This window comes from Falco cherrug, chromosome 7 (genome assembly GCF_023634085.1).
Source record: "Falco cherrug isolate bFalChe1 chromosome 7, bFalChe1.pri, whole genome shotgun sequence".
NCBI classification, from domain to species: Eukaryota; Metazoa; Chordata; class Aves; order Falconiformes; family Falconidae; genus Falco; species Falco cherrug.
Window position 1 is genome coordinate 30,964,768 of NC_073703.1, and position 15,006 is coordinate 30,979,773.

At 41.0% G+C, this 15,006-nt stretch overlaps 1 protein-coding gene across 1 annotated transcript in view; it reads left to right on the plus strand.

Moving 5' to 3' along the window:
• Positions 1–15,006, plus strand: part of KCNH5 (potassium voltage-gated channel subfamily H member 5) — a 160,206-nt gene that overhangs the window by 60,996 nt on the left and 84,204 nt on the right. Inside the window, exon 7 of the mRNA XM_055717136.1 lies at positions 1,379–1,808. Within this exon, the coding sequence (XP_055573111.1) occupies positions 1,379–1,808 (430 nt within the window). The remainder of the gene's footprint in view (positions 1–1,378; positions 1,809–15,006) is intronic.

The window sequence follows — 15,006 nt, forward strand, 5'->3', positions numbered from 1 at the left end:
AAAGAGATTAATGTTTTTCTGGTATGGAAAACTCTAGAAACTCCAGTCTTTTACTGTTTGATAATATAATTAGCCAGTGTTTTGACTAGACTGATTTGATAATGATGCATAGAAAAGGGCAATTTAATCTTGGCACAGTAACTAGGAATGTTTGCCTCATTGCTTTCTATGTCTTAATTTCTACTTTAAATTAAATGTCTTCAGCTTCTGAATGCTTTATATTAGAAACCTTCCTTTACAAACCTTCTATTTTGAGCCACTAATTAATTTAATGCACAAGTTAGGTATATCATGGGATTGCAATAGATCAGGAACATATTTTTCTTCTCTTTCTGCATTTATTAATTCTATTAAAATACATTGCAAACAATTTGTGCATTGAGGAGGGCATGCACATTTCTTGTTCCCTCTCAGATGTTTATATTAACTTTTTGATTGTCCCTGTGCTTCTGTTCCCTAAATATTTGTACTTTCATTTGTTTGTACTTCATTTATCTTGTGTGAAAGAAGACACTGCACAGATACTTGCTTTAGGAAAATAACTGCAATGTCTTGATCAGAAAGGAAATTAACCTTATATGCAAAGGCGTGTGGTTTTCTTGCCAGTGCCTTGTGGTCTGTGTTACCCTCACTCAGAAAGGTGATGTGCCCACGGTTGTTAGTTCCATGTTGTTTTAGTGAGACTTCTTATAAATAACGAAATACTCAGCGTTCTGTTAGCTGTGGTGAAGGATAATGAGGTGGAGACTGTTGGACTGGAGGAAGTTACCCAGCTACTTTGTGGTGGGTGAGGGGAACAGCAGGCAGATTTCTCTGTAGTTACCCATTACAGATACTTTCTGACGTTTTTCTTGAGTGTCTGTTAAGCTAAGGGTTGTTGAAGTAGGTCGACCCCCATTTTGGCCAGAACAGCAACCCTCTGCTTGGATTTAATAGAATACTGTTTTCTGAGAAGCTTCAAAAAGAATCCACTTGGATGGTGTAGTTCTGTCTGTGACTCTGCCCTTCCACTGCGTTAGAACTCCAGGAGGTCAGAACAAGAGTCTCCCATTTACTTCAAACTGGCAAATGATCGAATCGCTCCCGTGTTGTAACAAACATACCATTTCTTTCTTTGGATCCCACAGAACTCATCTGTTACTTGGAAAGACTGAGCTTGAAAGAAGTAATTTATCCATGTACTGAGTGCCAAACTTGATTTACCTTGATGAGGATGAAAGTGCTGCAGTGGGGGGAGGGTTTGGTTTTGTATTATGTCACCTGAGGCATGAAAAAATTGTATAAAAAGATTTAAAGCAGATGTAGGAATCGTTGTACAGCCTTCTGTGCTAACCAGTGGGATATTTCAGATGAAATAATAATTTTTATTCTTTTCTAGGGGATCAGTAGCCTCTTCAGTTCCTTAAAAGTGGTGCGTCTTCTACGACTCGGTCGAGTTGCCAGGAAGTTGGACCATTATCTGGAATATGGTGCTGCTGTACTGGTACTGTTGGTGTGTGTATTTGGACTGGTGGCCCACTGGCTAGCTTGTATATGGTACAGCATTGGGGACTACGAAGTTATAGATGAAGTCACTAATACAATCAAAACAGATAGCTGGCTCTACCAGTTGGCACTAAGTATCGGGACACCATATCGATACAACACCACTGGCTCAGGGCAGTGGGAAGGAGGACCCAGTAAAGACTCTTTGTACATATCTTCTCTCTACTTTACCATGACAAGCCTTACAACGATAGGATTTGGAAACATAGCACCAACCACTGATGGAGAGAAGATTTTTTCAGTGGCCATGATGATGGTTGGCTGTAAGTAGAATTTGATTTTATTGCGTTTATTGCGAATTCTTGTATATTTGAATTCAGGTAGTCTGACTGAGTTTTGCTTTTAAACTTGCACAGGCTTGGCAACGTTTGAAGTGGGTTTAGCCAATTCTTGAAACATGTAGTGATTCCATAAAGTGTTTGTGTACATTATGGCGCTGGTTTGTCTTACAACAAGTCCTGATTTTCTCTTCTGAATGTGGTGACTTTTGTCACCAGCAAAGCTAGAAGGGAAGGGAATCATAAGACGCTGTATTGCACCTTTTCTCTGGTTTCCACTGTTTCACAGCTCCACTGATTTAGTCTAAAAACAATAGTGGTAAGGCACATTTCTCTTTTCATGTGCTGTCGAGGTTAGATCACTCAGCTGCTCTCCAGGCTACCAGAAATCTTGAAAATATAATAAAGACTGCTGAAAATGTTAATATCATTTGGGACAATTATTTTTCTGTTAAATAAATAATTCTTGGTATTTCCCTGATGCTGTTTTCCGAGCTGTATACAAACACTAAGCAATTATGTAATGAGACCAAACAAAACCTTTTGAAAATAAGATCTGCATAATCTCCCTGATAATTATCTCAGCTAACACTTCGAGCTCATCTCAGAGAAATACTGAACTATAAAATGGAAGTTTTCTTGCTACAGTCTTTCTAGATCTTTAGAAGATTAAAGTCATTTGTCTGGAGATTTTAAAATGCTTTTTAAAAAGAGAGGTTGCAGTTTTAGGACTCTGCTTGCCGCGTGGTGCAATGAAATTTCTGCTGAACAGCATCTTTACATGATGGGTTGATGTGTTTTAAAAACATTTCGAAGTCCATAAAAAGCAAATCCCCAAGCTAGAGCATTAATGAGCTATTGCAGCTAGGCCATACAAAACCTTTAGGTGCTGATTAGCCATTTGTTGAAACTGCTTTGTGGTATTTACAGAAGGCTGGGGATTTGGAGAATAAAGTGGATATAGAACATTTTAAATATTTTAATATGTACTTCCCTTGTCTTCTGTGGGGACTTCTGTTGCCCTGCAGAGGAGGGTCTCACAGAACGAGCTAAGCATCTGTGGTAAATGATTTAGGATGGGGTGAGCGCCATAAAAACATAATGAATAATAATAATAGTAATAACAAAATAGATACATGGCGTCGGTAAATAGAAAGGAAATAGAGATTGCAACCTGCTTTGTTCTAGGTGGATTATACTCTTCTTTTTTAATCTCTGAAACCCATGTTAAAGATGGGGAGTACACGTAGCAGTATCAAAGGTGACATTTACAACCTATGTATGTGCCACTGGTTGATTTTAATAGTTTTCGTAAGCATTAGCTACCAAATTATTGAATGTACATGTCAAATTTATAACTGGTACCTTTAAGCTTAGTAGTTGGAAAACAATGAGTAGGTTTGTAGGCTTTTGGACAAAGTCAAAAGTAGAATCTAAAATTTAAGAAGCCTGGCAAAAGGACAGTTAAGTTGCTTATTGTGTAAAATTAAGGCCATCAGAATAAATGTGGCTTATCCTGTGAGGGGGGTGAAGCGCACTGTGGCACACAGGAAGGCTACATACAGAGGAAACCACCTTTTTAGATTATTCACAAATGTAAAAATGCTCAATTATGATCCGATGGTTGAATCTTTTGCAAACATATCAATGAAGATTTGAAGATTTTCAGTTCATGCAGATTAGTACAATGACTACTCGTGAAATCTAAAGGACTTGCTTAGTTGGTTAAATAGTGGTTAGAAAATATGCAAACTTCCAAACAGAATACTGGTCTTGGGTTTTATACTTGCAATATTTCTTTCAAAGAGATCAGACCTGCAGGTGTATAAACATGCTTTGCAGTGCCAGCTGCTGAAAACATGACAGTCTGAACACCAGAAAGGGACAGAAAGGCACAACAGATAGCTGATGAAAAAAGCAGTTTGTCAGGCAAAGTGGTTGGTGATCTTGGGAACGGGGTTTGGCCCCAAGAAAAGGTGTAACTAAGAACTGAAAATTTTGAGTTGTTTTCAAAGCAAGGTGTTTCAGTTTTTCTTTTGAAACAGTGTTTTGAGATAAAAAATCAGCAAAATTCAATTACAGTTCAATCAATAAAAAACACTGGTTGCTGAACTGACTGTTATAAGCAGAGAGAGGTTGTGAAATATCTTTGATAGTTTTCCTGAAGAAGTTTGCTAATACCAATAGTTGATATTGGCAACGTCCTTTCTAACACCGTGCCAAATAAACGTCTTAAACTTAGCACTGGAATCAGAGATAGTAATTCATCACAATCCCAGCTGCCTACTCATGCAGACTGCAGATATGGAAGAAATCTTCACTGCATTGTCAACTAGCGACGGCTTGTTCTGCAAGCCTGAAGTTTCCTGTTCACACTGGCAAAGTTATCAGGGCCTGGGAGGAGTATTTGGAGAGATTTGCAAATCCTTCTGGTGGGCAGGATTGCAAAATGGTGTACTTGTTAAAAATAGCCAAATTAAGATTCTGTAGCTGCTGATAAAGCATTGCTCGGTGCTGGGCACTGGTGGGGAAACCTAGGTGAATGGAGATGCTTTTCAGTTTGATTGGCAGTTTGTCACTTGCTTGTTCACTGAGGACAGAATTGGGTGGGATATTTAGACTGAAATACATCACCTGTCTTGCAAGAAAGAGAGCTTTGAATAACTTAACCTCATCTTGTGCAGCTTACTTCAGATTCCTTTTTGCCTCACTTGCTTTTTCTTGGTGTCCAGTGCTGTTCAGCAAGATTTTTTCTGTTGCTTCTTGACACATGAAAACCTAAAAATAGCAAACATAAAGCATCCGATGACAGGGGAGCAAGGTTTTCACAAGGGTTATTGTTTAAATACCTATTCTGCATTTGCTGCCTGGAGTTGCTGAATATACATTGAAAATCTGATTTTGTAGCTCCGTTTGTGTTGATAGGAGGTCATTTTGTCCCCCCTCTGCACAGAACAGAACAAATGTCAGATACTTTCAGTGGACCAGGAATTGTTTATCATTCAGGAAGGACCTTTCTTGTAAACCTCCCATTATCTCCTCTCAGCCTCTAGCAAGAAACTCGGTCTCTGCCGCTGCACGTTGCTCTAGCTCAGTCCACAGGCAGGTTTTAGGCTTCTGCAGCACCACCATAGATGTAGGTGTACAACAAACTGGTTTTGTGCCTTTCACAGAAAGGAATGCATTAGGGAGCCAGGAAGATAGATACTTTTGGTTTGTATACCATTCCTACCTTGCAACTCGGCACAGCCAGGACTTCTGTGAGCAGAAAGTCTGTAAAAGGGAAAAGGTATTTTGGAGAAGGTGGCAATCTGGCAGGGTGAAACAGCTTGCAGAATGAGATGGGGTTTTCTGAAGAAATAAGTGTGAATGTTTAAACGACAAGAATTTATGTACTACCGTATGCCTTCTTCCCTCCTGTGCTTCCACTGAGAGAAAAGTGGCCAGCTTCCCAGTGTCCTGGTTTCAGCTGGGATAGAGGTAATTTTCTTCCTTGTAGCTGGTAGGGCACTGCATTTTGGATTTTGGATGAGACTACTGTTGACAGCACACTGATGTCGTAGTTGCTGCTGAGCAGTGCTTATGCCAAGTCAAGGACTTTTCAGCTTTTCATGCTGCCCTGCTGGCGAGTGGACTGGAGGGGCACAAGAAGCTGGGGGAGGGGACAGCCAGGACAGCTGACCCAAACTGGCTAAAGTGATGTTCCATACCATATGATGTCACGCTGAACAATAAAACTGGGGGGAGTTGGTTAGGAGTGGTGGCAAACTGCTTGAGGACTGGCTGGGCATTGGTCAGCAGGGGGTGAGCAATTACATTGTGCATCACTTGTTTTGTATATTCTTTTATCATTCCTATTATTTTTCCTTCCCTTTCTGTCCTTTTGAACTGTCTTTATCTCAACTGACCAGTTTTACCATTTTTCTGATGCTCTCCCCCATCCCACTGGAGGGCAGTGAGTGAGCGGCTGGCTGCCTGGTGTTCAGCTGCCTGCTGGGTTCAACCACAACGTGCAGCTTGCAACTCAGAAGGTCTCTGACACATGTCTGTGTGCTTCATGTGTAACCTGGAGCAATCAGTTTGCCCCTGTTCGTGTGCAATGATGAAATTGCTCTGAATGACCTAGAGTAGATTGCAGTGTCAGTCTAGCTGCATAAATATGGCATTTCCATGAGTTTATTTGTCCGGCTGAGTGGATCCAACCCAGCATGTCCTTCCTCTAACAAAAACAGAAATCCACTATATTCCACTTGTCACTGAAATGCTCCGATGATTCTTGCTGCAAGGGAAGGTCAGAACAAGATATCGAAGTCAGGAGTATCAGTGAAAGTTGAATACTTCACTGTTCCTCAGGATGTGAAAGTCCCAGGAGAATCTCTTACTCATCCATCAGTCCCCAGAAGAGCTTAGAAAGGGTGCTTTGTTGTTGTTGGCTTTGTTGTTGCTTTAGGGAGATACTTATATCTCACATGCATAGCTTGCTTTGGCTTTTATTTACTTCCAGATTTATGGGGAGGTGATTGTGGGGGAGATGCTATTTTTCAGTGACTGGTTTTAAATTATGATGAAGGCAGGCTTGTTAATTCAGATGGGTTTTGTGTATGAGCAGAAGAATTTGTTATGGTGATTGTATAGGATACCTTGTCTAGAAAATTGGTCATTTCTGCCAGTTATTGGAGCAATTTCTAGGCAGCTCTTTCCAAAATTCAGTTTCTAATTTCATGGCTTGAAATGCTGACGACTTGTTTTCATCTTAAAAATACCCAGGATGATGATTTGCAGGTTGGAAAAGAAAACAGACGTGATTGCTGTTACTTTGACCTGAAGTTATTATTGTTCAGGGAGAGCTGATGAAGGAGAGCGTGGGTAGGTTCCTCTTGATACCCTGCTCTGCTTTTAATCTTACTAAAGAGAGAATAGGACATGCTCGCTCCTACCGAGATCGGGTGAGATGCTCTCATCTGAGCCACCTCTGGTTCTAAAACCTCCCATATTGGGTAAATGATGCTGAGAGTCTGCTGGTTGCTCGTGGCACCCTCCCTTGCTGCTGCTCAGCTCTTCTTTTGGAGTTGTGACTTGGGCTGCCACAGACTGTCACTCATCTCTCCATTGATCTGCCAAAACCTAATTCATTATTCAAGTGGGTTCTTTCATTGTTCAAGTAACATTTGTCAGTTCCCTGCCAATATATGGTAGTTAGCCACTTCAGTGCTGTTTGCATGAATCATGGAGGTTTTTCTAGTAAATTTGTTAAGCAGTGGCTAAGCCCACGCACTGACACAACAGTGTGTAATTGTAGGAAAACGCTTGTCTGGCAGGCTTCCAGACAAGCAATCCCAAGAGTCCATAGGATTTAATTTTTGATCCCAAGGAAAATGTGTAAGATAGCACCTTCTAGCAAAAATCGTTGCCAGTAGCGTAGATTAAATGGTATTTTTCACAGCAACAGATAGTAATGTGAGAAGGCTTTACATCTGCAGGAATTCAGAGGCTTGAGTGTTTAGCTATGGTTGAAATCCAGCTTTGCTCTGACGGTGTCCTACAAGAGTCAGTCCTGTGTAAGGGCATTTTCTTTTCCTGCAGAGATTTGGGATATGGGAGAGACACTGCTCTGCACCACCAGACCAAGAGCTGAGAAGAGTTTGACCTCTTCAGAAGTAGAGGACTTGTGCCAATTTTTGCACTGCTCCTTAGAGTTTCTTAAAATGTGGACCAGTGGGGGGAAACGTACCTCTTTGAACAAGAGCGTGGCCCTGCTAGCAAGCCCTTGTTTCAGCTCTGTACAGATGTAACCCCCAAGCTGTGTTTGGCAGGTGGGGTGCAGGAGGTTTCCCCAGCAGTCAGGGTGAGGTGGCTGGAGAGCTGGGTGACAGCCTGCACCCCCTGGAGGGTGCAGGTTATTGCCAGCTTGCAGGTTATTGCCAGCTTGGACTTAGTATTTGATTGTCCTACAAAATTTGGCCCAGTGATGGAGCGATGAAGCAGCTTCTCATTTCTTCATTGTCTTCTACGTTGTACAATGTGAATGTACTACAGAATTTGTCAAAACTGCCCTGATTGAGGCTACTGAAAGGAGCAGACAAGGATGCTTCCAAACTGTGAGCTCTTCTGCCTGTAGCTGCTTCCCTCCTACTCCTCTACACAAGCATGCATCCACCTGGAAAGGCTGACACTCAGCTGTGCATTAATAACTATGTCTCAAAGACACAGCATTTTGTTTAGGGGTGCTGGAGATTGTCTGGAGGAAACCATTAGTTTCTGGTTGGGCTTCTAAGAGGTGAAGGGCTAATGGAGGAGGAGGTGTTGATCTGGGGAGTGGCTTGCAGTGAAGAGCTGCTTGACCCAGAGTGGTTTTAAATGTTGAGACAGGGTGCCACAGATTTTCCCAAAAGGGCAGATTTGGGTGTATTTCTAGCTGTCATGTTCTGGGCAGGTTGGCATTTGGCCTTGTCACCAATATCCCGCTGGGTGAACTACAGGAAGTAAAGCTGTGTATCACCCTTACTCCTTGTCTTCGAAGTGAGAGTATCTTGGTATTTCAGAGCTTGAAGAAAGGTTCTCAAAAGGCAGCAGGACACCAAGAAGACTAAGGGTAAAGATTTGTGTACAACTGAGTCCATGATACAAGTTATAAGTGAAACTAAGGTTAAATTTATTAGTTTAGTATTTCAGATGAGGCAATGAGAAAGGTGATACATTCTTTAACATCCAGATCAGGAGAAAGTAAAAACTGTTCATTCATGCTTACCCATCAGCGCAAACAGAAGGAAGTGTCACAAAGTTACATGAAGTTGCCTTGCAAGTGGAAATTTCCCCTTTTGAGTACCATTGAAAAAGCATTTTGATATTTCTGGACTGCTGAACCATAGTTCAAGTGCTATCAGCACTTGATATCAAGATATTTCTGTGATTTCTTTTAATTATTAGCAGTCTTGGTTATGTCTCACAGCTGGAGCAGATAAAGCATTTCCAGACAGGGTATTGGTCTCAGTGCAGCAGCCAAACTTGGCAATCTGACTATTTTCTGAACAGCCGCATGGAAAAGGCAGCCTTAGAGTATAAGCATATCAGCAGCCTACAGTAAAAAAGAAGTTACTCATAGAGAGTAAAAGATCTAGCATCATCTACTGTTTCATGAAACTGCAGTGAGAATGGGGTGGATACAGCAAACGTGATCGGCAGAAGCACATGTGCCTTGTTTTGCTTTAACTCTGACACGGCAGTAGGTTTTTAGATATTCAGGTTCTAGTTTATAGCAAAACCACCATGTGCCTTTTTATATGAAGAGCTTTAAAACTGTAAAACAGCCTCCTTGGGAAGCTTTATGGGATTTTTTTTTTCCCCCCAAGGTTATAGCTAGTGTGGTGTGTTTGTATAAGCTTTACTTTTATTATCATTGGCTTGATATGTTTAAATGAATTTATGGTATCAAGAGAGATGGGGCAATGAGTGGGAGAGGTAAGAATGAAGAAAGAAATGTTATTTCATGCTATTAAGCTATGTTATTTAAAACAACTGAAAATTGCTATTAAATAAATGATACATAAATATGGAAAATCAACCTTTACACAGTGCTCTTGCTCACACACAGTGTAAGCAACCACCTGAGATGGTCCCAGAGGAATTATCGTGTTGTCCTGAATTACTCATAACATCTGTATCTCTCAGGAAGCAAAAAGTTTTAATTAATCCAACTAGATCAGCAAATATATCTGACTAGCTCACAACACAACACAGCTTTACAGCATATTGTGCTAGAGGGGTAAACAAATCTTAGATAAAAGATAACCCTGAAGGTATTGTACCACTTGGATGGAAGGGGCTGGGGAAATTGCTCGTGTTTTTCTGTTCTGAAGTTTCAGAAAGCCAAGTGAGTGATGTAGGCCTGTGTCTGCACAGAGATCATTGGAAATCTGCAGGGCTTAATTTTATGTACTCATGAGATAATACCTGTGTGTAGCTAACATTCAAAAGGGAGAGTTACCCAAGTCAGTCTGGCCAGATACCCGGGTAAATCCTGCCTGATTTCTGTGGAGCTGTGCTTCTCAGTGGGTAAAATGGCTGTTTTCTGTTAAATCTCGTTAATATTGGCCTACCTTTACTTGCAGGCAAGTGCTGCGGTTTATAAATCAGAGTGTATGGAAAGTTGTTAGGATGGGCAGTGGAGTGAGGAGACAAATTGTTTTAGGAAGTGTCCTGTTGTAGAAAAGTTGAATCATATCAGTAAATCAGGCCTTAAAAATAATATTTTTTTCAGGTCAATCAAGAGATTTCCTTGCCTAAATTTTGTTAGGTTGGCTTTTGGAACTGAAGAACTGCGTGACATCATTGCACATCCAGAGAGGCTGATGTGGCTTTTGTGGATTTTGTGTTGGTTTTGTAAAAGAAAGAAAAAGCCCAAATCTTTGGAAGGCTTCATTATTGCATTGCTGCCTGTGGTACTGTAACATTTTTGGTGGCACGAAGAGATATCAGGTAATTGAATAAAAGTTGACAAATATTAGTTCTTGGTTTCTCATTGCTTCATTTCTGTAGGTCTGAGGTAGTACAGTGTAATGTTCCTCTTGAAAATACTAAGGGCATTGAGGACTAAGCCAGCACGTCTCATGTCTCCCTTCATCATTCCTGCAGCTTTTTCTGCAAGAACTTTGGTAGAATCAGGAAAAACCTTCCACTGCTGGAAGCATAGCCTATGTTGAGAGTATGACTGCAGGTTCCTCCTTAAAGAGCTTTACCCCTTTCCCTTCAATTTGGAGGAAGGACAGGGTAGCATCCAAAATGGCATCTCTCCTCTGGTTACCTGCTGTACATCCCTGCCAGTGCTAAGTAAAAAAAAAAAAATAAAAAAAAAAAAAAAATCCAGTTGTACTTTAGTAGGAATATTTTGGTCATGAATGATTAAAACTAGTTTTCTTCCATTGGCCAGCAGCCAGCATGGATTTGTCAAGGTGAGTTCATGTCAAATTAATCTGATTTCTTTCTTTGACACATAACTGCCTAGTGAATAAAGGGAATTTAGTAGACACAATATATCTGAACTTTTGAAAAGGCTTCTGACACTTTTCTACATAGTGGACTCATAGCAAATGAGTGAAAGGTGATCTCAACACGGTCATAACAAAGTTGGCAATAACTGACTGAAAAACCTCTCTCAAAAAATAATCAAGGGCTTTGCTGTCAAGCCTGGAGGGAATTGCCAGGGAAGTCTTTGCCCCATGTGTGATTTTATTCAATAGTTTCATTAGCCGAGTTGAGTGACGGAACAGAGAGAGTATGTCAGGAGAGTTAGGGGAAGGGTTGCAAGTGGTTTAGATGACAGCATCAGAATCCATAATGATCCTGGTAAATTGGAAAGGCAGCCCAAAATGAGCAAGGTGAATGTTAATAAAGACAAGTGCAACGCACCACGTGTGAAGAAGCACAATATAGGGAATAACTGTCTCTGCTGCTGTGAGGCTGGAGAGGGTCCTGAAGGAGAAGGGCGGGGGAAGTGGTGGGCAACTGCAGACTGAAATGTAGCTCATCAGTGGGCTAAAACCTGTAAATCTAGCTCTGGAAAGTATCAGGAGCAATGTCACAGGCAAACTGAGGAAGGTATTTATTCTGCTGGGGTTAGGGCTGGTGAGACATCTTTTTTACATTGGTTTGGTTTGTTTGATAGAGGGCTTTAAGAAAGCTGTAGACCAGCTGGAGAGAGAGGAGCTCAGTAACAATCTGCTACAAGATGCGATCTCAGGGGGACAGTTGGTGGAACAGACTTTGGTTTAAGCTGATGGAAGGTGAAGGGGAACGTGAAGATTGACTTCTACTATGGAAAGAGTGTGCTTGAAAGGTAAAACAATGTGGGTCCTCTGTGTTCGCTGAAGGGCAGTCAGGTCAGTTAGGAGGGCATGAAAGACTGATGTTGGTAACAGGTGTTCCCAGCATCAGTCCACCAAAACTTTGCAGCTGTGAGTGGATTCAGACCATGGGCAAAGCAACCATCAGATTTGGTAGACTCTGCTTCATCGATGACTATTCATCAGGCTTGCTCCAGGTATCCTTGCTCCTGCCTCAGTGTGGAAGTTGGACCAGGCAATCCCTTGAAGTCCCTCCCCACCCTGCACCTGTCTGATATTGCAGGGAGAGTAAAGTACAGCTGAAAATCTCGTGGTTAAGCAAAGCAGAGCTAGCAAAGCTCGCTTTCTGTAGATGGTTGACCATCCGTTAATGTTCAGTGATGTTTTATGGTTTGTGATGTAGTGGCTGCATGTTTGCGCTTCATATTCACCCTTTCTCACTTCCATTTATGAACTGTAAAATGTGCATGCGCATGCTGGGATACATTTATTCTGGGGAAGTTCAGTTCCCTGTGGAAATGCTGTTGCCATCCAAATCGTGCGAGGCATTGAGAGATGAATGGAGTGTCTAAAACAAAGCTGTAGTGGCATTTTTTTTCTCAAGTATGAGGGCTGCATGGTGACATTCATATTGTCTAACATATTTGGAAGCCATTGTTTGGAGCTGACCAGTCTTGATTCAGTTATTTATGGAAGAAGAACCTGTTCTCACTGTGGGTCTGAATAAAGTCCATCTGCAGGAAACAGAGGGAAATTAATTCCAGTAGAGGAGTTTGACTTTATTTTGTCATTGAAAGTCCTTTGTACCTTAATACAATTCTCAGATAAATGTTCTTGCCTCAGTGTTTTCATCAGAATGTTAAGAAATTAAAAGACTTACACTAAAGAAAGAGAAAATACTAATTTTATTGTGGAAATTTTATTTCCTCCCTCTTTCCTTCCATCTTTATACCTTTAATTTCTTTTAAAAAAAAATTAAAAAATCACATCTTTTGGTATTCCACACTGGAAGAATAATAGAAAGATGGAAGCAAAATCTTCCTTAAAGATTAAGAAAAAAAAGAGAGATTTGGGGGCAATTTTCTCACTTTCAATGATTTCCCTCTTTTTCCAGGGGAAAATAAGCAAGCAGGTAAAAGGAAGGATACCAGCGGATAGAAAAAGATATTTTTTAAAAGTTGAAAGATTACAAGCTTTTATTTTGTCTACATTTCTGTTGCATAACAACATGAAAGATTTTCTAATAGAGCAGAATATTTAATTTCTTCTAAAATATGTCAGGAAAATTAAAGCATATTTCAAAGCTGTACTGTGAAGTGTAATCAGAATCAATATAGGGCGAAGCTGATGGAAAAGAGATTAGAAATATCTGCCACTGATTTCTACATGGTGATGTGACAATTAGAGATGGCTTGGAGATTGAATTCCTCTGGAGGAAAAAGCTCAGCTCTGTAGAAATGGCATCGTGGCGAGTTCTGTGTCAGTTTTTTCCTCAGTGGAAAATAGTCAGTTTTGAGGTAAAAACCCCTTAAATTGGATCTTTTCCGAAGCTGGAACACTGAAGGTAGCAGTCATATCCTTGTCCCTTCCAAATTTTTGTTTGTGTGTGCACACGCCAACAGTAATGGGTAGCAGCAAGGGAAAGACTGTCGTTCTTGCAATGTGTTGCCAGGGTTGAACAGCCTGAAAACACAATCATTTGTCGTACAGGCAAACATCATCTGCCTTTGGGTGGGGTGTTGCATCCTTTAAGTCTCATCTCTTGCCTCATACGCGATTGAATGATGTTAGGTTAAAGGCTTAGAGGGGCAGAGTGAGGTGTGATGAATTCTTACCTATTTTTTGAAAGCATTTCATCAGGTCCTTTGGTCCTTCCTGAACTGGGACCTTAAACATGTGGTGTGCTTTAAGCACTTGAATAGTCCCACTGACCTCGTTGTTGCTTAATGGGAGCTTACCTTTAAGTGTTTTTCTGGCTGCAAGCCATAATGAAAGGAACATTTCTGACGTTTAGGTTTATGGGTGGATCTTCCCAATATAGTCAGGAGGGAATTAGAAGGATGAGTCCCATTTGAAGGTCGCTAGGACTTATGCCTGAAATTCATCTAGGTGTATTGTAAAACCTTACCATTCATTTCAGCAAGGTCCTGTGTATGGAAATTATTTTTTTACGTGATATGATTGAATGATCACCTGTTTGGTAAAGACTTGGGAATAAGCTATAATTCCTTTATATGGTGAAAGGACTAACTTTATTTGCCCTTCTTCCTCCTCCTTGACCAGAAACATTTCAAAGCGTGTAATCTGATGGATGTTTCCACTCCATTATTTTGAATAGAAAATTGAGGCATAAAGAAGGTTACTACTGTGCCTCATTAATGCAGACATTTCTTGCTCAAATTGATAGTCCACCTTACCTAGAGGAAATATAACTTTCTGGTTAATCAAACACAATCTTTCTATAGTGGCACTTGAAAGAAGGAAAAAAAAAAAGGGCAAGTCAGTAAGGTAAGAAGTTCAGTGAAAAGCTGCTGGCACCAGTGCCATATCAGAAAATATTGAAAGGCTGGAGGATGCAAGTCTGAAATAATTAAATGTGGGTGAAGATTGGCCATGCAAGAAGGAGCTTGTAATCAAATCTCCTTGTCTGCAGATGAATGAAGTGAAGAAGGGGAAAACAACTGCGTGAGATGCCTACAACACCCATGGCATGGTCACAGCCCTTTGGAGGTCCCTGGCCAACCTTCCCTTTCCCCATGCACTCGGTCATTTTAGCAGAGAGGTCTGTTTAGTGACATGCAACGCTGTCTGTGTGGTGGTGTGTTGAGCCCTATCACATGTTTCAGTTGCAGCAGGGGCTGAAAGCTGGTCCTGCTGGTGTCTTGTGGGACCTTACGGGAGCTGATGTGGTTGGTGCTGCTGAGTACCTTGTTCTCTTTCTGTTCCTTGGGTAGGAGCAGGCAGGTGTCCGTGGTTGCACCCGTGTTGAGGTTACTCCGCTGTCTCTTCTGGGATGTTGACGGGTAGCATTGGCTGTTAAATGGGATTTTAAATGGCAGAATTGATTTATCTGAAGTGTTAGTCTTAATGTAAAAATAATAAATCTTCATTAATATTTTTCAGGGATCATAACAGATGGATGTTATTTGTGTTGTGTTGATGGGCTTTGGAGTAGGCTTACAATTTTAGGAAGCTAGTGACTTCCTAGATCCCACAGCATACTTTGGCCATTTTAGGGGGGGGGGAAGTAGGAAAAAAGAAAAAGCTTCAGAGTGGGACCAGCACTGCCACTGTTTTACGTGTTCTACCAACTGCTAAAGGAGCAATCCAGGAAAACACAAGCT